This window comes from Pseudochaenichthys georgianus, chromosome 8, assembly GCF_902827115.2.
Source record: "Pseudochaenichthys georgianus chromosome 8, fPseGeo1.2, whole genome shotgun sequence".
Classification (NCBI taxonomy): Eukaryota; Metazoa; Chordata; class Actinopteri; order Perciformes; family Channichthyidae; genus Pseudochaenichthys; species Pseudochaenichthys georgianus.
Window position 1 is genome coordinate 6,853,947 of NC_047510.2, and position 27,053 is coordinate 6,880,999.

At 41.6% G+C, this 27,053-nt stretch overlaps 1 protein-coding gene across 4 annotated transcripts in view; it reads right to left on the minus strand.

The window, feature by feature from the left end:
* Window positions 1–1,157: 1,157 nt before the first annotated feature.
* atxn2l (ataxin 2-like) overlaps window positions 1,158–27,053 on the minus strand; it is a 31,430-nt gene continuing 5,534 nt past the window's right edge. For 2 of the 4 annotated variants that reach the window (XM_034089622.2, XM_034089625.2), the window contains exons 9-23: window positions 26,274–26,572; window positions 25,611–25,691; window positions 25,394–25,525; window positions 24,528–24,596; window positions 18,195–18,256; window positions 17,800–18,032; window positions 9,700–9,769; window positions 9,443–9,604; window positions 8,583–8,637; window positions 4,274–4,440; window positions 3,667–3,799; window positions 3,383–3,495; window positions 2,627–2,809; window positions 2,008–2,170; window positions 1,158–1,526 (exon numbers count right to left, since the gene is read on the minus strand). In XM_034089622.2, the coding sequence (XP_033945513.1) occupies window positions 1,468–1,526; window positions 2,008–2,170; window positions 2,627–2,809; window positions 3,383–3,495; window positions 3,667–3,799; window positions 4,274–4,440; window positions 8,583–8,637; window positions 9,443–9,604; window positions 9,700–9,769; window positions 17,800–18,032; window positions 18,195–18,256; window positions 24,528–24,596; window positions 25,394–25,525; window positions 25,611–25,691; window positions 26,274–26,572 (1,981 nt within the window). In that variant the 3' untranslated portion in view covers window positions 1,158–1,467. The remainder of the gene's footprint in view (window positions 1,527–2,007; window positions 2,171–2,626; window positions 2,810–3,382; window positions 3,496–3,666; window positions 3,800–4,273; window positions 4,441–8,582; window positions 8,638–9,442; window positions 9,605–9,699; window positions 9,770–17,799; window positions 18,033–18,194; window positions 18,257–24,527; window positions 24,597–25,393; window positions 25,526–25,610; window positions 25,692–26,273; window positions 26,573–27,053) is intronic. The other 2 variants (XM_034089621.2, XM_034089623.2) reach the window with 1 other exon arrangement.

Here is a 27,053-nt window from a genome sequence, read left to right on the forward strand (position 1 = left end):
ATGGAGAAATCTCATTGCTTTTTTGTCGAGGGAAACGACATTGACTTAGACAGTGAGAGGGAGGGGCATGATCGGGTTTTGTCCCACATGGCCCAAAACGTCTCAATAGGCAGAATTAGGCACACACTGGAGACACTAATTAGAAGAACACAGACTAAAACAGCAATATACAGACGAATCAGATGATTAAACATGATCTTAAAATATATTTTATATATTTTTGTTTTTGTAATCATTATTTGTAATACTTTCTGCTGACACTAGGTGGGGGTCCCCTAATGACCAGTCACCACTGGAGTTGTAGTAAGTAGATAGAGTTCGCTATGATTGAGGTTTCGTTTATGCATAGGGTAGATTCTTTTAATTACATTTCCTTTTTTGTTTTGTGTATCTTTTACATTTTGGATTTGCTTGGCGAGCTATTTATTAGAACATACCCCGCGGGCGACTCATGACTAAGTGCCCGCGGGCACCGTGTTGGCTACCCCTGTACTATATACCATGTCATTTTCTTTTACATTTTCAACATACTATATTGTTTTTTTTCAGAATTTCGAAAAACTATGTGTAGTTTTATTTTTATATGTTCGCAATACTAGGTCGTTTTTTTCTCATTCCCATATTTCTAAATACAGTATTTTGCTATTTTTTACATACTTTTGTATGCCATTTCTTTGCAGATTTTCATGCACCATGCTGTCTTTTCTTTTTGTACAAAATTCGACATACCATACAATGTATGTATGTGTCAATGTATGTTGACATTTTTAGAAAAAACCAACATAGTATGTTGATATTTTGAGAGGGGAAAAAATGAGTATAGTATGTCAAGATTTTTGATAGAAAACGACATGGTATATAGTATGTTGAAAATAGTAGAACAATTACATAGTATAATATTTCAAAATCCTGAGAAAAAACACATACTAAAATAAAAGTCATAGTATGTCATAAAAAGGTAATATTAAAGTAGGTCAATAAAGTGAAAGAAATGATAAAAAAGCCATGCAAATTAAAGCAGATGGCAGACCCTTGTTAGCTGTTTCCAGACCTCATGCTACGCTAAGTGGCTGCAGCTCCACATTTAACAGACCGGAGGGCAGTTTATTTGCTTCAACTATAAAATAACTTCAAGGAAACTGATTTTTTTCAGTGGTTTTATTATTAATGAACTGGTTTCTTCTGTAAAAGGACAGAGGAGGTGGGGGGGGGGGGGGCTGTTTCCACTGTCGTCAGTCTAAATTATTCCACCAGTTACCGTCTTCAGTCCAGCTCCGAGTGAAAACAGTCTGTATTTACACTTAAAAATCCAGAAACGTCTTCATGTCTAAAAGATGAGGTGGGTAAAAATGATAGTGTTAATTTGGTGTCAGGAGGTGGGAATGTTACAAGTTGCTTGGGGATATTTTTTTTTGGGGTGGGGGGGGTTTCTGCTTCCTCTCCTGAATCCAGCGGTGAGGGAGGGCTTCAGTTTGCAGAGGGGTGGAAGGACAGCTGCTGGGAGGGGTGAGCCTGCACCTGGACAGCTGGAGACAACAGAACATTTATAGATCCATTCTTTTGTTGGTTTTTAATCATCTTCCAAAACATGACAACATTTTCTATTTGCATTACACTTATCTGTTCAAATAAAAAACAATTAATAGTGTAAAACAAACTATAAGTGTTACATAATAATTAATTAAATCATAATGTATATAAATAAAGATTTTAAAAAGATGTTAAAGATGTTAAAGTAGTAAAGTATTTAAAAAGTCATTTAATTTATTTAAAAAAGTCAGAAATATCACCGTGAAATATGTTAAAAATGTCATACAAACTAATCATATTCTACGTATTAAATATGTCATATAAATGTCAATAAAGTAAGAAAAATGAAGGTATAGAAATAAATGAATAAGAAAATACGCACAATTTCCCCCCAACATATCATCATAATCACCAGGCGTTGCAGAACATTTCAGAACAAAAGCACAAACTGCTCTGGTTCAGGTGGGGACTTTTTACCTTGGGGGTGTCCGATGTAGAAGTGCTGTGGGGCCCCCTGCTGGGGGCCGTGCTGGGGGTTGGAGCCCCCGCCCTGCTGAGGGGAGACGTAGTGCAGCATGACGGGCGGCAGGCCGTGACCAGCAGAGTGGTGGGGGCCCGCCATGCCTCCTGCTACATGAGCCTGGGGGGACAAAAAGGACGCCATGTGAGGAACTGAGATTAAAGGTTAACGTCAGGGAAGAAGTATTGAGACTGTTTACTGCAGTAAAAATACTACTACCATACTGTAAGATACTACACTACAAGTTCAAAACCTTACTGAAGATTTTTTTTATTGTACAGTAAAATATAGTACTGTGTGAGTACTTAAAGTAATAATAATAAGATACTTTTTTTTTATGTATCTTTGGAATAATTCTCCTGTTCATTTCATTATCAATATTTTTACTTAATTTCCCCCTTCATTCATTTATTTGTATCAATACTGATAAAGGAAGGGGATGTAAAACTGTGAGAACATCTAAAGCAGTCAGATTCAAGTAGTGGAGTACAAAAAGTTTTAAATGTAGTGAACTAAAAAGGTATAAAGAGAGAGTTGTGACCCTCACACAGACTCGAGTCCCTCCCTCTCACTGACCTGTGTGAGCTGGCTGATGGAGGGGAAGCCGTGGGGCAGAGCTTGGTGGGTGGGCAGGCTGTAGCCTTGCATGGCGTAGGAGGCCTGGGGGGAGCTGTGGCCCGGCTGCATGTTAGGAGGGGTGGGGGCCGACAGGCCTCCAGTGTGGAACATGTTCTGAGGCTGAGGGCCAGCCTGACTCGACTGAGGGGAAACACAGTTTAAGAAACTATTTAAAAAGCAAGAGTAATCAAACCAGGAGGAGACGATTGCTCATAAGGGCATCACACAAAAAGACATGTTTATGCTGCACTTTTGAAGAATAATCTCCCATTATTTCCCTATTTTGCAAGTTATCCAAATCCTATGGAAGCCCATTTCAGCCATTAAAAGACAAAAAAATTAAACTACAGCTTTATTTATTTGTTCCCTTATTTTAATATTTTAAATTCCAAGTCATTATTTTAGTAATGCATTATTTGAAATACTAAATACAAATAATGCCTGTAAATAATGTATATATATTTCCTTATTTAATTATAAATTGTTATAATAGAATTTATATTTTATTTACACGTCTTTTTTCCATAGAATTCTCAGACACATGTGCATCTTGCAGCTCAAACGCCAAAAAAGCATTGTGACGAAATAAATTAGTTTCAAAAAGTGCAAAACAGTATTGTTCTTTGTTTTATGATTGTAAAATGTTGCCTGAAAAGTTTAATTAAAATGTCCTCGTCCTGCTGTTGGTCCCTATGAATGTGGGTGCAGCGTTACCTGATTGTGTCCTGGACTGGGGGCTGAGTGCTGGGGCGGGGGCTGGTTCCCAGTGGGGGTGCTGGAGGGCTGAGGGTGATGCATGGCGCCCGAGTGGTGAGAGAACGACTGAGCTGAGAGACAAAAACAACAACATTAGAGGAATTTACTTTGGTCCTTGAAAAGTACAACACTCCTTCAGAAGCAGCTACTGATCCCTGATCTGCTGAGCCTCTCATGACAGACACTACATCTCAAACATCATTCTAGTGTTTGTATAATTAATAAAGTATAATTCTGCTTACCATACATGGCCTGCTGTTGCCCCTGCAGGCTCTCAGCCTGGCCGGGGTACTGGCCCCCAGGAGGCCCCATCTGCTGAGGGGGGGCCCCTGATGTCAGCATCCTCGCTCCCCCCGGCAGCATTGAGTAAACTGGCTGGTAAGGACAAAAAACACAGAAGAAAAATTAAAACATGTAAATAAAGTTTTTTAAAACAAGGGACTCAAAATGCTCTTTAAAAAGTAGCTATGAGCCATAAAGATGTTGATACACTAGTTAGATGTTTTTCATAATCCAATTTTTCTTTTTAATCAAACTTTATTTATAAAAAGGCACCTTTCATACACAAAGGTAACTCAAAGTGCTTCACCAACCAAACACATAGACAATTTACAAATACAAACAATACTAGCACCCCCTTCCCAGGTAACACATAGCTTTGTGATGAACAAATATGACTTAATACCATATATTTAAAAATAAATAACAATAAAATAAATCATAATAAAATACAATTCAGTTAAAAGCAATATTAAAAAGGAGGGTTTTGAGTTTGCTTTAAAAAGTACGAACGCTCTCTGCCGTCTCCTGTTTTCACTTTATGATTAAAAGGCTGATTATTGAGCGCACCTGTCCGTGGAAATGGGGGGGCAGGGTCTGGATCATCTGACCGTACTGCAGGTAGGACTGGGGGTACGGTGAGGCCACCAGTGGGGGTCCTGCTGCTGAGGCTGCAGCGGAGATCATGGGGGAGGTGGAGGAGGGATGGTGCTCCGGACGCTGGCCCACCACCGGGCCTGAGAACAGAACAACACACGCTCAGCGCTTCAGCTCGTAGCTACGAGTCACAGTACTGTCAACAATATATTATAAATAAGTTCTTCCTATTATTAGACTTGATCTTACTTCCTTTGAGGACGTTTCTTATATAAACCACTTTTCTTCTTCTCATTCCAACACCACTTTTAAGATTGTTCTATTAAATAGCTATTAGGCTGTAAACAAACTACACATGGTTTCACTTCACCACCGCTAAGGCTAATTGCAGTGAGGCCTTAAGGAGGCTTCACTTCGACACTTGTTAACAACCGCCAATTTTAAAGACACATAAAAGCTTCAAAATTCCCCAATCGGCTAATTACTGACATTAATGATGTCGTAGAACAAAATGGTAAAATCTCTTAAGCTTAGGTTAACCACAGTCTATTTCAGACCTCTCACCCAACATACAAACTGCAAAGGCTCAGTAAAGCCTTAAATATAAATATACAAGGTGGCAGACTTAACTGAACAATAACTGAATGAGTTTGTTTCACTCTTAGACCAGCAGGGGAACCAAATCTATGCAGACTGCTGCACTAAGTACATTAATTAACTGTCTCGTCGATGTTTGTCTAAATCAGGGGTCGGCAACCTTTTTGATTTGAAGTGCCATTTTTTTTTTTTTTTTTTTTAAATATCAGCGTGCCAACGATCGAGAATTATCAACAGGGGGGGGTTGAGGAGCTTGACGCTCGTCAACTCAGCAGGAGGGCGGGGAGCCTCGCTGCCGGGAAGCAGTGAGTGGACCTGTCAGCGCAACTTACAGGATGCCGAATTTAACAAATACATTTAAATAATTGGTTTAAACGGCATAATAATAAGGACGATCGTCCGTTCTGTGATTCTCCAGAACACACATGTTATGATATTAGGGTCATGCAGAGTGAGATGAGATCGCTGTCCCTTTAAGAGAGAGAGAGGGGTGTGGCTTGTGCATGTGTTGATGGTAGAGCGAGAGTGAGCCAGCATGTGTTGAAGTGAAACGAGGCAGCAGAAAAACTGAGGTCTGTGATGTATTTTGTGAAACAGAAGAACAGCTAAATAAATGCAACGGCCTCCCAAGAAGAGCTCGCCTCTCTCCAGTCATTAAGCTAAAGTGGGTTATTGAACCTGAAGCTTGTTGCTTCTGCCCTGGGAGACGAAGAGAGTCACCCCCCTGTTTCCTCGACTACGGTCTGGGAGCCGACAGGAAAGTGCAACACACAGATGGCCAGTCCGCCCCTTTGTAGCATGTTATTTCAATGAGAGATGAGCAGATCGCCACTGGTTTTTCAACTAAAGACACAGCCACGCAAAAACTGCGGCATTTGCACAGCTCCTTATGGGTACTGCAGTTAGTGAAGTGCTTTCCTCTCTGGTGAAACGATCAGCACCACGGAGGAAAGCGGCAGAAAGTCGCCTGGAGATAAAGAGAGCGGGGCTGCGCTGCGTGCATCGCTTCCTTCTGCAGGTAACGGGGAGACGCGCTCTGGCGGCGGTCTCGTTCAGGATCCCAAAATACAATTTAAATATTTTGCACACTTATTCCTAGTGTGCCACTGGTCACGGTGCCGCGTGCTAGCATTGGCACGCGGCACCGTGACCAGTGGCAGGGGTTGCCGACCCCTGGTCTAAATTAATATGATACTATTAACAATCTATTATTCCTATCAGCTGTCAATCACTGTTATGATTCACATATTCAGTGTTATTATTAAATAAACTATATTTTTTGGAGGAGTTAATGATGAATGTTCCTCAAGATGCTTGCTCACCCTCCTTCAAATTTGAAAGACAAGTAATTACTATCATAAATCAAAAGAATCAAAGGAACAGTTCAGCGCCCCACGACTTCATTGCAAACAGTTACAACCTGGACTTTACATCAGAAAGAACAAACATTAAAGAAGTGACTAACTGCATCAGTTAGGGTTAAAAAACGTGTATTCAGCTAAAACATAAACATCGCTGCAGCTATTATCCAGTGGAATGCCCTTACCTACTGGCCTAGTTAAATCAAAGTGGTTACTTTTTGTTGGCGGGGCAGTGTAGTTTTACACACCGTCTTATTTGACTTTCTCAGGACTTAAAACTGTTTTTTGGGGGCAGACCCCCACAAAGAAGAAACATTTTATACACACGTAAGATCATCATCTTAACAGTTTATTATTCTCATCGACTCATCCGTGAGCAGAGCATCAAGTTGGCATGCCTAAAACAGCAGAATGTGGCGATTACCATCTTGTTCAGCAAAACGCCTCACAAACTGATTAAGATCTAAAGTTATGGTGCGTTTTGATTCAATGCTGAGTACAGCCAAACTTGACAGGCTCTTCTCTGTCATTGTAGACCGCCAACAGTGGCGGCTCCAGAGTATTTGTGTTGGGTAATCTATGGTAGGGCTAACCCATACAGTGGTGGGGCTCAAGTCAGTATTTGCAATGTAATTACATACACGCTCCCCTTGACAGTGAAACGCCACGCGTGAGGTTTAGATTATTTCCCTGTCTCAATCCAAATTGAACTGTATGAAGTAAAAAGGCACATTTGTCTTGTAATAAAAAGGGCGATCTGGAGCCAATCCTGCAACTTCCCCAGAGGTGAAATATTTGACATGCTGAAAACCCAACCCCTGCAGGGGGTCTGGGGGGGATTCTCCCCCAGGAGATTTTTTTAACATAAAATACACATTCTGGTACTCTCTTGAGAAGAAAAATAAATAAATCTATTACTACACGACATATTTAAAAAAATGAATGCCATTTTAGTTTTGTTCTGAAAGCTGAACCTGCTGCTCCTCACAGAGAGAAGAGGAGAGGCTGTGAATTACTTTACATTGTGGATAAGGGTGGATTGCCCCCATTGTTCTGTGTGTCAAAATGAAAGACAGCCCCCACACCTATCAATCATCAAACCGTGGGGTCTTATTTCATTATGTGATGATTTCTATCAACACGTAATGTTGTATCGATGTATGTAGTGGCTATTTGTCAACAACAACAAAGTTTCAAAAGGCCACTGAGGCACCAGGCACAGTGGACCTTACGCAGATCAGGAGCCGGTAATTAATCCATTTTCCAGACAAGGCATCGACGTTTTTGTTGTATTTATTAGTTTCACCTTGCGGGAACAATACAGCAAAAGGTGTTTAAATGTTTGCTGAACTCAGCCCTGACACTGGTAAAAAACCATAGACCTTCCCGGTGCCCACTGACTGCTGCTGTGCTCTGATTGCCTTAAATAAACCCAGCTGTGTGCCCAAATTGACCCATCACCTTCAAAATAAAAGCATTTTAGCTAGAACACAACTTAACTTAAATAATATGGCTGTAAATCAATTAATTCTACAAAACAAAGAACAACAAATAAATACATTAAATAAATGTGAAAAATACTGAATAGCTTCCACAATGTATATAGAGATACCACAGCAAAAGTATTCTCCGTCGGGACTTTCTGCAACAACACCATGCCGTTATCGTGATTCTGATTGGCCAGAAGACATTATCTAAGATGTTCTATTGAGAAGACGATCACTACGTGACAAAAGTTTTCAAAACCGTTTCTAGTCTTCGGTATTTCCAGGCAAGTGGCTACTGAAATCAATCTTACTAACTGCTGTCTGTGCAATTTACTCCGCGCGAGTTGGCGGACTTTATTTTGCTTACTTTGACATCATTTTTCATGGTGGGGCTAAGGTATTTCTTGGTATGGCTATAGCCTACCCCAGCCATACCCTGGCGCTGCCACTGACCGCAACCACTGACCGCAAATACCTCATTCCTTCCGTCTACTTGGATCCGAAATGCTTCTCGTTTTGCGCTGTCCCCACGTTCAAATGAAATCGCCGCCAATCATATTTCCACGCTCGCGCCAGGGCCGGGGGAGGGGTTACAAGGCTCGCATCTTGTGCTGCATTCACTTGCACTCGGACATTAGAGATTTTCTTTCATAAATGTCCGATGAGCCACGACTTTTCTTTCAAAACAAAGCTGCCAACTGGGATGGCAACTAGGGTCGTGCCACCCCGTAGAACCGCCACTGCATGTCAGCATAATTTTACTCATTGGTCAGCATTTTGTACACTATGTATACAATCATTAGTAATACAATGGATTAATATGTGTGCAGTTTTTACCTTTGGCTCTGGGGTATTTGCCCTGGTTGATGGTGTACTGATACATCTGAGGAGCCTGAGGAGGAGAGGAGGACACATTTGAAATCACATCAGTTAAAAGTATCCTCTGAAATGAATCACTGCTGCAACCTGACTAATGAGAAATCACAAGGCTCAGGGAGTACTTAGTTCTGATGGGTCTGTTATTTGTGTATAACAGACCGCTGCTAAGGATGCTTTGATCACACAATCATATCAATCCACAGAAAGAAGTACGGTCAAATTAACAATGTCAGTTGTGGCAAAAAAAACTTTTGTATTTGTTACACCATCAGAAAACAACATGGAATACTTTTGAAATATTCATTTTTATGAATCTAGAGATCACACACATTTGGATTAATATTGGTTAAGCTGTACCTAGAAAAGAAAGAAAAAGAAAACAAGAGAAGTAAAAAGGTTTAAAGACAGAACTGGACCTCAGATACATCAGCAGAACAAGGCAGACAGGAAGTAAACATCAAAGGGAACACGCTATGTGCTCTGGCAGTGTTTACAGACTGGTTAATGGAAAATGAAATGTTGGACAGTTGCCGGGCAGAATGTAAGGGAAGAGCTCAGACAGTTACACAGCATGAGTGCTGGGAGACGATGACATTGTTCAAAGTTTAATAAAGTAGAAATTGCTAAACTTGCTAAATCACAGAGCTACGCAGTACATTCTGACAGACCATTTCTCTTAGCGAAAGGAATACAATCTACAATCTTCATTAAATCCTTTTTAAATCAATATGTTGTATCCATGTAATAAGTGGGATTACCTGCACTATTACAAAATTAACACTGATATTTTTTATATGACACTAAAGGAGGGTTCTGACCTGGATCTGGTGTCCTTGGATGTGCAGGGGGGACATGTAGGACAGGTAGTGTCCCGGGGGGTTGTTGTAGATGGCGCCTCCCCCTGGCTGTCCTTGGGGGGCCAGAATCAGAGAGGGGCTAGGAGGGGTTGGCCGAGGAGGGGTGGGGGTCGGTGCAGGCTTCTGTCACAACACCAAGAAAGAAATATTGTTAGAAAAATATTAAACATTTGATTAAAATCTAAATGTGAGTGGTTCTGTGTGTGTTACAAACTAACCTGGACTATATTCACTTTTATGGGTTGAAATTCTTTTGCATTTGGATTCAATGTTGAGATTTTCATTTGCCTGCAAAAAGGAAACAGGTCATTACAAATATATGGAAAAAATACAGAACGTATAAAATATGATTCAGGAAGTCCAGCTTTATATCTTCATGTATGAACGTCTGTCAGAAGCAAAAACGCTGTGCAGATTTTTATAATACTTATGCTGCATTCACATGACATGGTTCTGCGCTGGCATTTCGTTCTATGGAGATAGCCTAGCCAGGGGTAACCAACCTTTTTTATGGGATTAGTTTTGTATCATAAAGATAAAACAATACTTTCTCAGAATAAAGCAAAACTATGAGTTTAAAAGAAGAAAAAAACTGAGTCAAGCAAAATGAAATAAATTTCAAAAATAAAACTATAAGTTGCAAACAAATCATTTGTGTAATCATGTAAACTATAAGTCTTTTTTCTTTGTTTTAACAGCCCAGTAATCCAGCGATTGTACAGTGCAGGCAGCTGCGGTGCGGTAGCTGAGCATGGATAGAGCACCTGCAGAAGAACCAGCATTTCAATTATTATAATACTACAAGTGAAAATATATGTAAGCAGAGACGTGCACACATAGACTCTAGGTAGTGCTTGAGCACCTGCCCGTTTTGCCCTCTGGACAGCAATGTGCCCTTTTGAAAGTTCGTTTTTTACAGTTTTTGTTTTTGTTTTTTTTACAGTGTACTGTATGTGGCTCATGGTAACATCGATCAATTCTGGATTAAAAGCTTCTAATATATACAACAATGCCCCAAATGCGCGTTGTAATTTTGTCAGACATCCCCACATGTGCCTCGCGGCACTCCCGTACGTGCCCTGGCTGCAGCCCCTCCCTTCCCTGCTCTCAACGTGAACGTGCAGCGCGCAGAGCTGACAGTCAGTCACTCAGTCAGACAGGCCACGGCGGGTGAGTGGTGCAGCAGCACGATTAAAAGTGCCCTAGTGACAACCAAGTAAGTAACCACCAGGTAACAAATACAACGAGTGTATTGTTGAATCCCCTAAATCAGATGCCAAACTAAACTATACAGGCTTCGTACGGTCATTGAAATCTGGAAAAGTCATGGAAATTCAAAATGAAAATTCCAGGCCCTGGAAAAATTATGGAAAACAATATTTTTCCCAAAGTTTTTGGAAAAGTCATGGAAATGTAACTAAAGTTGCGTCAAATATAATTTACATTTTATCTAATCGCTGAAATAATCTGCGGTCGCGAGCTGTTATGTGCCATGACGCGCATGGTGTTATTTTTTAATATATGAAGCGCGAGCTGTGTGCTTGAGTCTTCTTGCCTGTCGGGCCGGCTGAGCTCTGCTGCTCCGGGATGAGGGGGGACTTCTTGGAGGAATTAGATAATCTCCTCTCACACATCCCTGAAACTGGCCCTCCCGCTGTACTTCAACCTCCAAACAGGGAAGATAGACGAACTAACATCTCTGTTAACCGCCTTTGCTTTCTCACTGTCTCCGTCCCCACCAACTCATAAAGCTGGCAATGTCCTTGATCTCATATTCTCAAGGAACTGCACTACTTCTAACCTCTCTGTAAACCCGCTCCACACATCCGATCACTTCTTCATTTCATTCTCTCTACCCTTTTCCAAACATAACGAACTAATCTCTTCGCATCCTGCACCTGTCCGCCGCAACCTTTGTTCCCTCTACCCCTCTACCTCATCGGTGCTCTCAGCCCTCCCTTCCTCTGACTCGTTCCAACTCCTGCCTCCAAACTCTGCTGCAGAAACTCTCCTCTCTACTCTCTCATCCTCTCTGGACTCTCTCTGTCCTCTCACATCTCGGCAGGCTCGTTAGTCCCCTCCTGCTCCCTGGCTAAATGACGCACTGCGTGCTAATAGAACCGTCCTTAGGGCAGCAGAGCGGAAACAGTGGAAATCCAAACACCATGACGACCTCCTAACCTATCAGGCTCTCCTCTCCTCTTTCTCTGCTTCGATCTCTCAGGCAAAAAGCACTTTCTTTCAAGATAAGATCCAATCTTCCTATTCCAATCCTAAAAAACTATTTTCCATCTTCTCCACCCTCTTGGACCCTCCCAAAGCCCCTTCCCCCTCCTCACTTCTGTCAAGCGACTTTGTTAACCATTTTGAAAAAAAGGTTGATGATATTCACCCAATTCATTCTGTCCTTTCCCCGCTCAGAGACCCAGGTCGTCGCACGCATCTCTGCTTGTCTAACGAACATCTCTCAGTGGATGTCCGCTCATCACCTCAAGCTCAACCTTGACAAGACTGAACTGCTTTTCCTTCCGGGAAAAGATTGTCCCACTCTTGACCTGACAATCAACATCGGCACCTCTGTAGTTTCCCCGACCCAGACTGCAAGGAATCTGGGTGTGACCCTAGATAACAACCTGTCCTGCAAACATCGCTGCAGATACACGCTTTACAACATCAGGAGGATACGTCCCCAGCTGACCCAGAAAGCGACGCAGGTCCTGGTCCAGGCTCTCGTCATCTCACGCCGAGACTACTGCAACTCCCTCCTGGCTGGTCTACCTGCATGTGCCATCCGACCTCTGCAGCTCATCCAGAATGCAGCGGCTCGTCTGGTCTTCAACCTTCCAAAATTCTCCCACACCACTCAGCTCCTCCGCTCCCTCCACTGGCTTCCAGTAACTGCTAGAATCCACTTCAAGACAATGGTACTTGCATACCATGCTGCGAATGGATCTGGCCCTTCCTACATCCAGGACATGGTTAAACCGTACACCCCAGCACGTGCACTCCGCTCTGCATCAGCCAAACGACTCGCTGCACCCTCGCTGCGAAGGGGACCCAAGTTCCCATCAGCAAAAACACGTGGGTTTGCTATCCTGGCTCCAAAATGGTGGAATGAGCTCCCCATTGACATCAGGACAGCAGATAGCTTACACACCTTCCGGCGCAGACTGAAAACTCATCTCTTTCGACTCCACTTCGAGCGATAGAACTATTAACAAAGCACTTATATACTAATAAAGGGCTGGCTTATCTAAAGCCAGTTGAGTAGCACTTTAAATGTTTTTGCTCTACGAAACCTGATGTACTTATATGATTCTGTTTTCTTCAAGTTTGTATTTTGTTGGTCGAACGCACTTATTGTAAGTCGCTTTAGATAAAAGCGTCAGCTAAATGCAATGTAATGAGGGTCAGCTACATTATCTACGGTGTGTTCGTTAACTCTGCGGAGTCACTGTGGCACAGACTGAGCCGCTGGTGAACAGCTGTTAGAACAGGCCGTTCAGGTGTTCAGAGCAGAGCGGCAGAGCTGATGTGAACTGAAAAGTTTTTCTGTTGCAATATCATTGTCACTATCTGCTAACGTTAGCTTTAGCCTTTGTTTTCTAATAGTTTTTTCATAGGCTATAAACAGAGGTGGTATAAGTATAGAGATTGTACTAGAGTAAAAGTAGAAGTACTCAGATCTTGTACTTTAGTAGAAGTACTCAGATCTTGTACTTGAGTAAAAGTAGAAGTACCAGAGTGTAGGAATACTCTGTTATAGTAAAAGTCCTGCATTCAAAATGTTCCTCAAGTGAAAGTAGAAAAGTATTATAAAAATACTAAGAGGCATGAAAATACATTTTCAAAATGCTCAACAGTGCTGCCAAAATTATAAACTGACTGCTACACAATTAAAATAAATGCTTTTATATATTTCTATTAGATGTAACTCTTTGGCGTTTGTGTTATTATTCCCTGCTGCTTTAGTTGTTCTGACTGCTAAAATCCTCTGTTATTCCTAATTTTAAAGCCGATATTCCGTGGGGTCGGGGGGCTCGGATCCTTGTCACCTTTTTCATACCTGATGAGTTTGCATCCCTGACTACAGTTGCTTTAGCGTGTAGAAGCTAGTAAGCCAACTATCTGATTTGTTTTAGATATACGCATCTGCATATGGTTATAAAACCGAAAAGAAACTAACAAAATCCGCCATTATCCAGCAAATTTTTGCACAGAATTTCGGCGCGACCGCCACTACGACTCAGAAGGTGCCCTTTTTTTTTCTCTTGAGCACCTGCCCCTATAAATGTCTGTGCACGCCACTGTATGTAAGTATTGAGCATTTGTGCTGTTCTATACGGTCTGTTTGCTTATTGTGTAAAGTGAGAAGTAAAGCTGTGCTATGAAAGTTAGCTTGTGCTACCTTTAGATCTATAACAATGCAAGCCAAGTAGCCTAACAGTTAGCTACATAGCTAGCAGTGAGTGAGCGTTCAGACACCGGCGCACACACTCAAACGGACTCGTGTGCCTGACTCTACCAACATGCTTTCATGATTCTGTTTAGATATGCAAGTATAAGCCATGATAGCTAATTTTATTAACACGCTCATTTGATTTGGAAATCAATGGAGGCTGAGTTAACTTTGTAGGAAAACCTACCGTCCATGAGCTGTGTTTTATTTGTTAACTTCATATTTTTCATTTCCTAATTTTTTTAATTTTCCTCTCATATTAACAGTGTGGATCATTGAGACAGCGTGGTGTCCATAGGTCTTATCCCGTTTTCCCACTTCCTCTGAGGGGACAGCACAGAGGGGGGGGGGGGGGGGGGGGGCATGGAGAGAGACCTGCACCATCTTCATCCACGCTGGGCATGTAATTTCATTTGACCAAATGTCTTTACATATACATTTAATTATTATCCACCTTTTTGTTGCATGTCCTTTTATTTAAAACATTCTTTGGGACTTCATCTTCTGGTTCAAATTTCAATAAATGTAATTTGTATAATCACTCTTTTGTCTTTATTCTCCATGAACATGTTAGAGATTCCATTCAAATCTGTTGATTATTCAGGCTAGGAATAGTATGTTGAGTTTTTAATGCTAAATGTATATCATTTTCTCTTCACTTTCTTCTTACACATAACATTTCAGCATAAAGCATTCCCACTAGCAATTTCTTCAGGAATTGCATTCTCTAGTTTATTCTACGGACGAAAAGTTTATTATTATTATTCTGCCGACTTATTTTGGCCCTCTTCTCCTCCCGCATTGAACATCACAGAAACTCCGTTCAAATATCAAAACGTTCAGCTCGGTCGGGAATCGATGGCTATTACTTTTCTCATTCATAACTTTCATAATTCCAGCGATACATCTCATAATACATCACATTTTTAACCATTGAAGTCAATGGAGAAATTCTTGAACTTCAACAAATCTTCATGCGACTTCAACCGCTAACTGTTCATTCATACTTTCACTCAGAAACCTCATTCTAACTTTAAAATGTTAAATATCTTTCTGACATTATTCGTGTAACACAACTTTTAAATCTGATTCTTACTTTTAGAGATATTAAACATTGTTCAGACCTTGTTTTAGAGGTTTTCTTCAGATTTTAACATTAACTAGAGTGCGTGATGTCACAGCTAGAGGGTAGAACATCTTGAAATGTACCTTCATATATTTTTTTTAAACTGCCATAATTCCCAAACCCTACATTGCTGAGACATAATTTTTCATGACAAACGTAGGAAAACATCTCGTAGCTTGAAAAATGACAAATAATGAAGCAAAAAATAATTAAACAAAATGCCTCTTGAGGGCATGAAGTGACAAAAACGTTCAACATTCCTCCATTAAAGCCCATTGCAATTTCAGGCAGATATTTCCTCACGGCAGCAGCCGCACACCTTTAGTTAAACTGCCAAAAAGGCCACATTATTAACCCGAAACTACACAAAAATTACACTTCAGATACTCAACTTCCTTGACATGCTTCACGTTTTGAAATTTCACAGATATTTGTTACGGTTCTTCCACAAAACGTTCACATGTAAGAGGTGTATCTCTCATTCAGAACAATGGACACCTGTGAACTCTACACACCTCGTTAGCTCAAATATGTGACCTGCTCCATCGAAATCAGTCGCATTGACCCGAAGACACATTTTGAGTTGTATACACGGTTGGAAAGAGGATATTCCTAGCTTTCTAATGATATCAGGATTGTTTTTGTACTCCAAATATTAAGCGAAATATGTCACATTATATAATGACTGTCACAGAGTCCTCATTTTGAGAAAAGGCCTTTAAAGTTTCCTCTTCTCTGGAATCCATCGATCTGATTGATTATTAGTGGAGCAAATGATCAAAATACTACGGAGGGAAGATATTTTCGTTTGGAGGGGAAGCTCGCGAGTGTGTGTGTATACGTGTGTGCGCGTGTGTGTTTGTGTATTTTTGCGTTTGTGTGTATTGTGTTTGTTTCCCGGGGAAAACCCTCACGAGAAACACCGGCTGTTGTTGTGCCTGCTGTGACGTTAAGTTACTCCGTTCTCCGCTTGTAATTATGCCGTTACAAGCTTCAAAGTTATATTTATCATCTGAATTTGCCGAAACAAGTTTAATATTCTGAAAGCCAAGACTTGGTTTAATTTAAATCAGATGAAAACAAACTGTAACGGATCCTGCCGTGTTATCTATGATTACTTGACTCTTACGTTCATAATGTCAGCCGGAGGGAGGGGGGCGGCGCTGCTGGAAGAGCAGAGTGCGAGTGAGAGATGCCTGTCTTCGTCCCTTCACAAGCTTCAAAAATGTACTTATCGTGTGATTTTGGAAATAAAAGTTTCATATTCTGAAAGCCAAGACTTGGTTTGTTTAAAATCAAACAAAACACCCGAACCCTGAAAAAATAGTTTTTTACGTAAATCCACGTTTATTCTGAAATGAGCCGTTGCGACTTCCGACTGATTTCGATAGAGCGGGTCACATATAAACACCTGTGTAATGGAACAAGATGATCTCATCGGTCCAACTGGCATGCTCAGAGCAGCAGACTTCAGATAGCAGTGTGCGTTACAGTCCAGCCGTGAAGACATCTACGGGACAGTTTTGAGATTTCTTCAAACGCCGTTGCCATGGCAACACTATGCTCGCCATGAAACACGGCTCTCTCATGACTTCAGTGAAACTGCTCCAAACACCCCAAAATTAAGCTCCGTGTTTTGTTATGAAGCCAGCATTCGGGAAGCCGCGCTCTGATGGTGTGGATATGGAGGAGACTTTTTGCCGCCGTAGTTTGCCTTTACTCGCTCAGAAAGTAGATCCACACTTTGGATTTCCTGCCCGACCAAATTAAGTTAATGACCAGGCTCCGCTCTGAATGAAGTCTGAGGGTTTCCGGCTGGCGCGTCATAGTACATGTAGCGCACGGATGGAGCTTTTTTTCTTAATATAATTGTTTTCAACTAATCGACTAATGAAAAATTGCTCGATTAAGAATGTATTAGTCCACTAGTGATTATTCGACTATGTTTAGTGCAGGGGTGACCAATAGGATGATTGCAATCGACTGGTAGTTCGCAATGCAGTGTGGGTAGATCGTGGCAAATTCAAATCTCTCCAACCATATTGTCTGGTAGTTTTTTTGTTAAGCACAATTTAAAGTCTTTTCAAATGTAGTCAGCACCACCCCCTCTCATCGATGCCACAAGGGCACAATGAGGCACCTTCAGCGCATACAGTGCCTTCAGAGCGCACAGGGACAATGCTTCTGAGCCTTTTGGAAAGGAAAAATAATATTTCTAATTCAGGTGCCGTACTCATGCCGCCTTTTGGCGTGCTCAAATCCAGAGACGGAACAGACATCTCCTCAAAGACAAATGGAGCATTATTTAACACCAGGAAATTACTGTTATATCGATTCAATAATTAAAGTTTCCAACCATATTTTATGAATATTAACTCTTTGTCGTCTCTCGTACACGTTCACATTGTTTAACACAACAGCGATTGCACTAAAAAAAGTTGGAAAGCGGACCCGATGCGCCCTGGTGACCGAACATTAACTTACTTTGGTGCTGTGCCGATTCTGGCTGGAGAGAGTAAATTGCGAGCGGTTATATATCTTTGAAAAAGTGTGGGCATCCCTGGTTAAGTGCCTTATGATAATTTTTTTATGGCCATTTTTGGGGGGAAATTGTGAAACGGGAATAAATAACTACCTTTCTGTCCCACAATATCTTTATATACCTGACAACCTGAACCTAATGTCCACTCTCTTTTATCATGTATGGTGTTAGTAGCTGCTGCAGTGACTCACGTAGCAGCCTCTGGCCGCTCTCCGCTCTCTGAACAGCTCTCCTCGCTGCCGGGGGCCGGCTGGCTGGTCCCAGGCTGCGGCCCCTCCGGCCCTGAGGCCTGGGGGCCAGCAGGAGCCTCAGGGGTCTGCTGCAGGTCCTGGGCAGAGGAGGGAACAGGTTTGGGCGGGGAGGAGTCGTGCTGAGCAGGATCTGCAGAGGCTGGGCTCGCTGTTGGGGAGGAGGTGGGCTGCAGCTGAGACACACAGGAAGGAACACTTCACAAACTGACCACTCACACAGCCTGAATGTACCTATGCTCTGTGGAATCATTTAAATGCACACAATGTTACCTCATTTGTACATCACTTCTGACAAAAATAATAAATGGAAATAAAAAGCATCACATTGTTCTCACCCGGAACTCTTTGCCGAACTTGCGCAGCTCCTCCAGCTGGTTCCTTTGCTGCACAGAGGGAGCTGCAAAGAGGGGATGGGGTTAGAAAGCACTGATCACCACATACTAAACACTGGAGACAGTGTATATATTATTATATTATTATTCCCTGAAAGCCGGTAGAAGACGCTGCATGTGTACGGTAGGGCTGTACCTGAATATCCGAATATTTGTTCGTTGGATAACTATTCGGGTTTCAATTTCATTATTCGGATATTCGTTTTGTTTTTTTCCCAAATTGAATTTATTGAAATCTCCAATATCAGGCTTGTGCCTCTTTGGAGGGGGTAATAACACTTACAAACGTTATTGTTTACTTTCTCCGTCTTTATATGTAGATATTACTTTTCTCCGTTAATCTCCGTCACGTTGTTTCCAAAGCAACAACAACTTCCTGTCAACAGCGCTACCTCTCCTTCAAAATAAAAGCATGTCTATAAATACACTGAACAAAAATATAATATTTCTATTTTTGGTCAGTGTAGGAAGCCAAGCCAAATTACACTTAAGACGTATACAACTGCAACGAAAGTAACACACACACAATGCGATATCCTTTTCAATTTCAAAGAAAACAAATTGGGTTACATTAACAAATAACTATAAAACAACAATACTGTAGAATAACAAAATGAATGCCGTGAATACACCGAAATACACGTGTTGAAGCGGTTCGCTGCTGATTACTACGCCCCGGTTTCTCGTGCGCACCAGAAAGTTACCGGTTTGCTAAGTAGGAAGCAGCCTTCGCTGTGTTTACCTTCATTAGAACAGCTAAAGAGCAACTGCAGGCTGCTTTGTTTCTCTCACACACACACACACACACACACACACACACACACACACACACACACACACACACACACACACACACACACACACACACACACACACACACACACACACACACACACAAACACACACACACACACACACACACACACACACACACACACACACACACACACACACACACACACACACACACACACACACACACACACACACACACACACACACACACACACACACACACACACACACACACACACACACAACTCGTTTTATGAAGGAGATGTCCGGTCACCAGGGTGCATGTGTGTGTTTGTGCTCTGCTCAGCTCCCCTCTGTGTGTGTTTGTTCTGTGTGTGTCCGACAAATTACCATGAACAGTAATTTACACACATCTGGCCAACTCCATAGGTATATATGTGTGTGTGTTCCCAAATGAAATATATGTGTTTAATCTTAATCTCGATGTAGTGCTCAGTGCTGTCGGAGTGCAGTGGAACACTGCGGTCAACTCAGACGTCTCTCGCGTTTGCTTGGTCAAATCAGCAGTTTTCATTTTTGAGTGCACGATTAATCGCGCCTTTACGGTAACCGCCGAGAAGCGGCACTGACGCTAGTACAAGAGTAAAATAATGCATGTGTTTGTGCTATAAAAATATGTTTTACCATAAGTTCTTAATAAAACTGACACTGTTGGACTCAGTACTAGTTTGACTGCTACCAACAATAAAATGAAGTACTTTAATGTGTACTTTTTCAGTTATTCTCTGTCAAACTCCCCTCCTGAGAACAAATTCAAGCCACTTCTGCTATATTTGATGAGGGATAAAATGATTTTAGCCATAAGTTCTTAATAAAATTGGTACTGTTGGACTCAGTACTTGTAAAGGCCCTGACACACCAAGCTGACACCAAAGAACACGTCCCGACGGACCCGACTTGTGTCGCCTCACTTCTTGGCCAAAAAGTTGCACTGGAACACACCGCAAAGACTTCAGCCGACGGCCAAGTGAGTCGCAATAACTCTCCTTACCAGCAGGCGGCGGTAGTGTGTATTCGTCATTCAAAAGAGGCAACCGGAAGACAGACTGCATGATATAGAGTGGCCAAGTCCCCTCCCCTTCCGGGGGAGCTCCATGGGACCTTATTTCGAAAAAATGATGTATTGAAGTCAATGGAGAGAGAAAGATTATCTTTCGATCCCGTTTGAATTGTGCCACGAATTACACATTATATGATGTTTGTCAATTTAAAAGATAATTTTGCAAGTGTCGTAAAACTGTGAAGTAACGCATTTGTTTGTGTGAAACGCTCAATGAACTATCTCTGGTCTCGCACAACAGCACACGTCACTACTGTCTTGTCAACAAAACGATTGACTACCCTCACTATCACCACAATGAAACACGTCCTGAAAAATGTCATGCAAAGCTGCCTGCCTGCCTTTGATTCTCTCTGAACTGCCTGGTCTTTTTAATGTTTAATGTCAACCATTTGTGCAGATAGCATGAAGTAGAAAAGATCGGCGATTGCCGATTCTAGCGTTAGCATTTCTCCCCCGGGCTTAAATTGTGTATTATAGAATGATCACACCGGTGACAGTACTCTTCAAAGGGTTCACGAAATATGACTACTACTCTTACCGTTTAACATGTTGGGTTACTTAATGTTACTTCATATTAAGGCTAATAAAAATGACACGGCTGTAATGCTAACTAACGTGCTAGGTACTAGCTAGGTAGCTAACTTGATCCAGCCACTCCTGGTCCTTTCATCAGACGGGAAGCGAAAGAACGAGCAAGACCCAATGCTGGTATGATAACAACCTGGTACTAAGCACACATGCATCTTGTTAAAGTTATCTTATCCAGCACCATTTATATGGCGCTGATCTTAGCTATCTCTTAGTGGAGGTAAACAATTGTGACATCACTTACGCGATTCTGGGATTTGTAGTCTTTCTAGTTGCGTATTTTTCATGGTCTTATATTTCAACAGTTTTACGACAAACTGTGACTTTTTTGACATGGAAATTATTTTTTAAGATTGACAAACATCATATGTGTAATTCATGGCACAATTCAAACAGGATCGAAAGATGAGTTTTTTCTCTCCATTGACTTCAATACATATTTTTCCGAAATAAGGTCCCATGGACAGGAAGTAGATGGGCGTGACTTCGCCACTCTATATACAAACAACAAATAGCTACATGCTACAGCTCGAGCCAAGTAGCACAGGGATGAACTATGCCAATATTTTAACAGTATCGGTGCAGTGCCTTTTCAGTGGGGCAAGATATAGCAAATATGTGTGCCTATCCTGCTATTTGTGTTTATTCTTTTAATCACACAGCGTTAAAAATAATCTTCAGAAACACTTTTTATATTCCATGGAATGCTCTTAACATCCCGATAGCAATGAATACATTAAATGCTTTGACAATAAATACATACAAAAATGTCATCTGTGGAAGCCGTGCGCTGTAAAAAGCACGACCAATTTCAAATTCTAGCGCACTCGAGCTGGTTTCTCCATTCTTACCTACCCTACCTTTAAGTACTGTACTGCTCCACTCCCATTCAGGCAAATAGGGTTTCGCTAAGCTGAACAGCCAATCAGAGTGATTTATTTTGCCAGCAGCGGAAGGTGTCGGCTTGGTGAGTAGGACGACAGGACGCTCATCGACGGCCAGACATCTATCGACGGCCGAAATCGGCTTGGTGTGTCAAGGCCTTTAGACTACTACCACAAATACAATGAAGCACTTTTACTGTGTACTTTTTGAGTAATAGCCTACTCTGTCAAACTCTCCTCCTGAGTACAATCATTCATGTATTCTGTTATATTTGTTGAGGGATAAAATGATTTTTTGCAATAAGTTCTACATGTGATTGATACTGTTGGACTCAGTACTACTCTACCACAAGTACAATCAAGTACTTTTACTGTGTACTTTTTGAGTAATACTCGGTCAAACTCCTGTCCTGAGTACAATAATTCATAGTTCAGAGAGTAAAATACATGAATTATTGTACTCAGGACCGGAGTTTGGCCAAGTATTAATCAAAAAGTACACAGTAAAAGTACTTGATTGTACTTGTAGTAGTCCAAGTAGTACTGAGTCCAACAATATCAATTTCACTAAAAACTTATGGCAATAAATCCTTTTATCCCTCATCAAATATAGCAGAATACATGCATTATTGTAGTCAGGAGGGGAGTTTGACCGAGTATTACTCAAAAAGTACACAGTAAAAGTACTAGGGATGGGAATTTGAAAGAAAATGTATACTGGAATATTCGACCCCCCAAAAAACGGTTAACCGGTTAACCGAAATGTACATATCCTATAAATACATGTACAAATAAGTATAGAAACCAAGTCGAATTTGTCAAATGTATTGAACTGGTGATCACAGTTTGACATCTATAGGCTTTCATGTGCGAAGGCGATTCACAATCAGGCCAGCTGTAGAGAAGACCCTCTCAGCTGGAACGGAGGTTGCGGGTATAGCAAGGTATAGCATGTATATAAGTTTAATTTGGCATAGTTTGACCTCGACACCACACTCACTAACCTGGTCGAAATATTTCCACACATTACTCCTTTTTGACGCCATGTCTGTTGTGTAGGATTCTTCTTAGAGTGTAAATAATTACCTGACTATGACTGGTAAAATATGTTGAATACCGGCAAAACTAAATCTCTCCTGTCAAAATGTTTATGTACTTTGCCGCCACACACGGTTGCCAAGCAGCGCTTATTGTTGTTTAGGCTGGCCACTCATGTGTCGCGAGTGTTGACAGGGTGCGGGGGAGCACGCTCATGAACTGTTAGCGCCGGAACCTCGCAACGGCTGCGGAGCGCATTTGCGCCGCATTTCGGCATAAGATGAGGTTTGAGTCTGCGTGATCTGCGTGTAGGGAGGGGCAGCAGCCATATCATTGGCTAGAACTAGCTAGATCTGATGGATTTGGACATAAACGCAGGTGAAGTATAACCGGACGCGCGAGAGAGAGATCAGCACCTGCAGCTCTGCCCGCTGTGAGGGACAAAACACACCTTTAGACGTCACCTAACACATTTAGCTATGGCACTGTCGTAATACATTGGATTATTCAATTTGATAATATGTAATCAACTTAGGCATCCCTCCCAAAAAAAAAAAAAAAAAAAATTAATAACTCATATTCGAATATCTGAATAATTATTCGAATATTCGATTAATCGTTCCCATCCCTAAAAAGTACCTCATTTTATTTTTGGTAGCAAGTCAAGTCTAGGACTGAGTACAACAGTGTCAGTTTTATTAAGAACTTATGGTACAAATTATTTGTATCGCAAATAAAGCAAAAAAAACATGCATTATTTTACTCTTGTACCAGCGTCAGTGCCGCTTCTCAGCGATTACCGTAAAGGCGCGATTAATCACGCACTCAAAAATGAAGAGCTGCTGATTTGACCAAGCAAACGCGAGAGACGGCTGAGTTGACCGCAGTACCGGAATGGAATGGCCAGTGTTACACACACACGCCGGACATCTCCTTCATAAAACTAATAATAAGGCGTAATAATCGGGCCGTTCGATGTGTGTGTGTGTGGTTAAAACGAAGCAGCCTGCAGTTGCTCTTTAGCTGTTCTAATGAAGGTAAACACAGTGAAGGCACAGCTCCACTTCCTACTTGGCGAACCGGTAACTTTCTCGTGCTCACAAGAACGTATCTCTTGCGCACGAGAAAGTATATCGTGATTAGCAAAACCGTGTCACTTGGCCCAGGTGGTTTCCACAGAACGGACAAAACATGTTTAACGACCATAAACACACTTGTACCGTCCATAGGTACCGGCGGTCAATCCGCCAAAACAAACTTAAGTTTGTGTCAATCACTTGCACATCACTTCTGGTATGATGGACATTCCCTCTCCGGTTTGATTCTCTAGTTTGTTAAAGTGTTTCGGCAAATGTTAAAGTGTTTAGAGACTTGTACATTTGTCTCAGTTCTTGTAAAAGTGTTTCGCTAATGTAATTTTGTTTTTATAAAATGTAATTTTGGTTTTATAAAATGTAAATTAGTTTTGTAAAATGTATATTTGTCTCAAGCTTTGTTAAAGTGTTTCACACTTTGTAATTCTCGTTTGCACTTCTCAGCCACCATACTTTACAGTGACTATGCCTGCGTCAATTGTACAAAGGAAACCTCTCAAGTTTATAGTTCAATGTAGCCAAATTTGACTTTTCTAACTTAAAAATGACAGCTACTTTGACCTAAATGCTTCAATATATCTCAAATCTAACAGTAGGAAAACAAATTATTATAAATATTGTGCAGAGATAGCTTTTTCTAAACAACATGTATTAACAGGGAAATATGTGGAAATAAGATTACAGAGGGCTAAACCTCGCTCCCAGCCTAACCAAACACAGGGGGATTTTAAAGATTGACATAATCACAACATAAACCCAGTGTTTTGTAATGTCAAGTGTAAATGTGTTTTACCTTTGGTGCTCTTCCCTTCAGCCAGACTTTCAGATCTCTCTTTAGCTGCTGTGTTCAGGATCTCATTCACTGTGGAGGACAGAGAGAAACCTGATCACCGAGAGAACACTGTATTTAATGCATTTAGTGTTGTGGTTGATCAAGTTTGGACTTCACATTTACTACATTCTTCAAATAGTAATTTTAACTCCACTTTTTTATGCTCATGCACATTAACACAAAAATCTTATAATCCAACTCTTCCTCATTAGATACAAATATAAAAAGACAAACTTTGCACACGTAATGTATAATGTATCATTATCCTATGTTTATATTTGGGTTGGAGCAGTTTTGCATTATATTATTTTACTATAATATATCAAACTTGTATATTGTGTTTCCTAGAGGTGCAGGTGCTCTTTAGATATGTCTTTGTAGTGTTCATATGTATATACACTATTAACTGTTTTAATCCTGTGCAATGCCTGAAAAGTTACACATGACAATTTTTTTAAATTTATGATAAAAAAAAGACCATTGATCTATCTATGTATGCAAAATGCACTTTTTTTAAAGGAGACGTATTCTGCTCATTTTCAGGTTCATATTTGTATTTAGTGTCTCCACTAGGACATGTCTCCATGCTCTAATGTTCAAAAAGCTCTTCATTTTTCTCATACTGCCTGTGCTGCAGTATGCCTGTGTTTCACCCTCTGTCTGAAACCAGAGCCCAGTCTGATCTGATTGGTTAGTAATAATAATAATAATAATAATAATACGCAAACAAAAACCTATATAAACACATGACAGGAAAGGGGAAACCCCAACAAATATAATGTAGCGTCTTCTGCCCAATGTATTAAATAACTTAATAAAAGTCTCACCATCGACAGTGAACAGTGGGGTCGGGCCGGAGGCTTTGGCGCCGGTTGTTGCCATGGTGACAGCGGAGGTGGAGTTGGAGTCCAAGAAAACAGGGCCGCCCATTGGGAGATCGAGGGGCGTGGCTCGAGAGACTGCACGGAAGATTCACAAATCAGCAGTGTGCTTTGTGTCTGTGCCTGTGTGCATGTATTTTTTGTGCGTGTGTGTTGTATGTACCTGCAGCTGAGGACTGGGAGTTGGGGTTGCGCAGGGTCCTGCTCTGGAGTCTCTGGGATTTAGGGGAAGTTCTGGAAGTAACTGAGACACAGAGAGGAAAACAGCATGAGAAAACAGACAGACACTCACACATAAACCCCATAAACCACACACACACACACACACACACACACACACACACACACACACACACACACACACACACACACACACACACACACACACACACACACACACACACACACACACACACACACACACACACACACACACACACACACACACACACACACACACACACACACACACACACACACACACACACACACACACACACACACACACACACACACACACACACACACACACACATCTCCCTGGTTTCCTCCACATAATAATCCACAGACCTTATTTCAGGCATAAAACCAAAAACCCTTTGACTTCCAGGCTAGAGAACAGGAAGTGCTAAAATGCTGATTTATTTAAGGGTTTAAGGACTCATTCCTGCACCACTCTATAAAGGAACTTTAATGGATCAAATGTGCTTCCTTATCAAGGTTCAAGGTCAAGGTTCTTTATTTTGTCATACGAACATAGCTAGTGTAGTTATGTAGCTAAGGCATGATGCGTTTTCTCAAAACTGGTATCTTTAAACCTCCATACCTCCGTTGACAGAAGAGCGTGCGTTGTCACCGAGGGCCTGTGGGTGAGAGAGGGAGTTCGGGAGGACGTGATTGGTGCAGGGAGGGCTGCCGGCCGCGGGTGGGCTGCCCTGTGATTGGTGGGGAGAGTAGGAATTTCTGACGGACAGCGGGCTGCTGCGGTCAGACGGGGGTTTGGGGGAGGAGGCGCCGGCCGGGGGGTGTCTGGAGGAGGAAGGGGGGGCGGTGCGCCCAGAGGCCCCGGACCGGCCCATTCCGATCTCTCGAGCCCGCTGAGGGAGGGGAATGTATTTACCTTCCCTGGGAAACAAGGCGGAGGGGAGAAGTGGTCAGATGAATTCTGGGAAGTTTTCTATCAGACATTTCTGTGGAGCAGAAAGTAAACGTTTAATTATTCTGTAACTCATTCTCTTGAATTCATTTTTGATTATCATAATTTTTGTTTTAGTCGCAATAAGACAACCCTAAAAATGTATATTCTCATCTTATCATGGTATATTTTTGTGTTTTGACATTCGATTAAACTCGAGTCTCATGAATTTACAACTTAAACCGAGCTTCTTGCATAATATTTACCGTACTTTTTGGACTATAAAGCGCACCTGCATATAAGCCGCAGCAGCTAAATTGTCCGTCTGTCTTGCTCTCGTTCTGTCTCTCGATTCCACTTTTACTTTGGCGCGCTACCTGTCTCACTCTTTTCCAGCATCCAGCTTTTCCTGCTGGAGCCCGCTGCTTAAAGGTGGCGGGTGCAGACCGGTCATAGAGCCCATAGTGTTAA